General features: G+C 50.1%; 1 protein-coding gene across 1 annotated transcript in view; it reads right to left on the reverse strand.

Moving 5' to 3' along the window:
* LOC101856519 (fibropellin-1) overlaps nucleotides 1–1,108 on the reverse strand; it is a gene marked incomplete in the record, with an annotated part of 13,506 nt that overhangs the window by 9,315 nt on the left and 3,083 nt on the right. The window contains 1 exon segment of the mRNA XM_013084379.2: nucleotides 71–204. Coding sequence (XP_012939833.1) covers nucleotides 71–204 — 134 coding nt within the window.

Raw genomic sequence — 1,108 nt, forward strand, 5'->3', positions numbered from 1 at the left:
TCTGTCTGTCTGTCTGTCTGTCTGTCTGTCTGTCTGTCTGTCTGTCTGTCTGTCTCTCTCTCTCTCTCACCTATGTCCAGTTCACACGAGTCCCCTGTATACCCCTGCTGACACAGACACCTCCTCCTGATGTTCCCGTAAGGTTCACAGCGCGCTCCGTTCAGACAGGGGTAGGCGTCGCACGGGAGGCGTAGCTTTGTGCATCTGGGGGCGGTTGGTGGATGGAGGTGAGTGGGAGGGTTGAGGTGGTGGGTTGGGGCGGTTGGTGGATGGAGGTGAGTGGGAGGGTTGAGGTGGTGGGTTGGGGTGGTGGGTGGTAGGGTTGAAGTGAAGGGTGTGGGGAGGTGGGTGGTAGGTTTGTGTTGAAGTGGTGGGTTGAGGTGGTGGATTGAGGTGGTGGATTGAAGTGGTGGGTGGTGGGGTTGTCGTGGAGGGTGTGGGATTAGATGGTGGGTGGTTGGTTGAGGGTGAAGAGGTGGGTAGGATGTAGGAGGGGGTGGGTTGTAGGTAAAGGTTGTTGGTGGGTTGAATGAGGGATGGGGGAAGGGTAATGGATGGAGGGTGGTGTGTGGTAAGTTCAGGTGGTAGTTGGTGGGGTTGTGATGGTTGAATGAGTGGCGGGAGAGGGGGTGGAGAAAAGTAGAGCATGGATGGAGAAATGTCATATTTACTCCCATCATCTCATTGAATTTAAAAATTTATCATAATAGCAATGTTTAGGCTATAAAAAAATTAAACGAAATTTTAAAACCTTCAAACAAAATGTTTGAGGAATTCTATAAATAAATGGGATTAATTTATCACAAATAACGAAGTGTTAGAGACGGCTAGGACTAAAGATGGCAACAGACCCATGAAAAGAATGTTTGGGACATGCTTTCAGAATATGAGAGACAAGATCGCCCTACTAGAGACCCTGTCTCTCTGCCTCTATCTCTCCGTCCCTGCCAGCCTGTATCCAACTTTTCATTTCGTCTTTCTCTGCCCCCTCTTTACCTCCCTCTCTTCATATTACACCCCTCCCCCTTTGTATCATTGACTCTCGTGGCCTCACTCCCTCCATCTCTTCCCCATCACCACCCCATCTATCTTTACCTCCCTCTTGCCA

The sequence above is a fragment of the Aplysia californica genome, unplaced genomic scaffold, assembly GCF_000002075.1.
Source record: "Aplysia californica isolate F4 #8 unplaced genomic scaffold, AplCal3.0 scaffold00288, whole genome shotgun sequence".
Lineage (NCBI taxonomy): Eukaryota > Metazoa > Mollusca > Gastropoda > Aplysiida > Aplysiidae > Aplysia > Aplysia californica.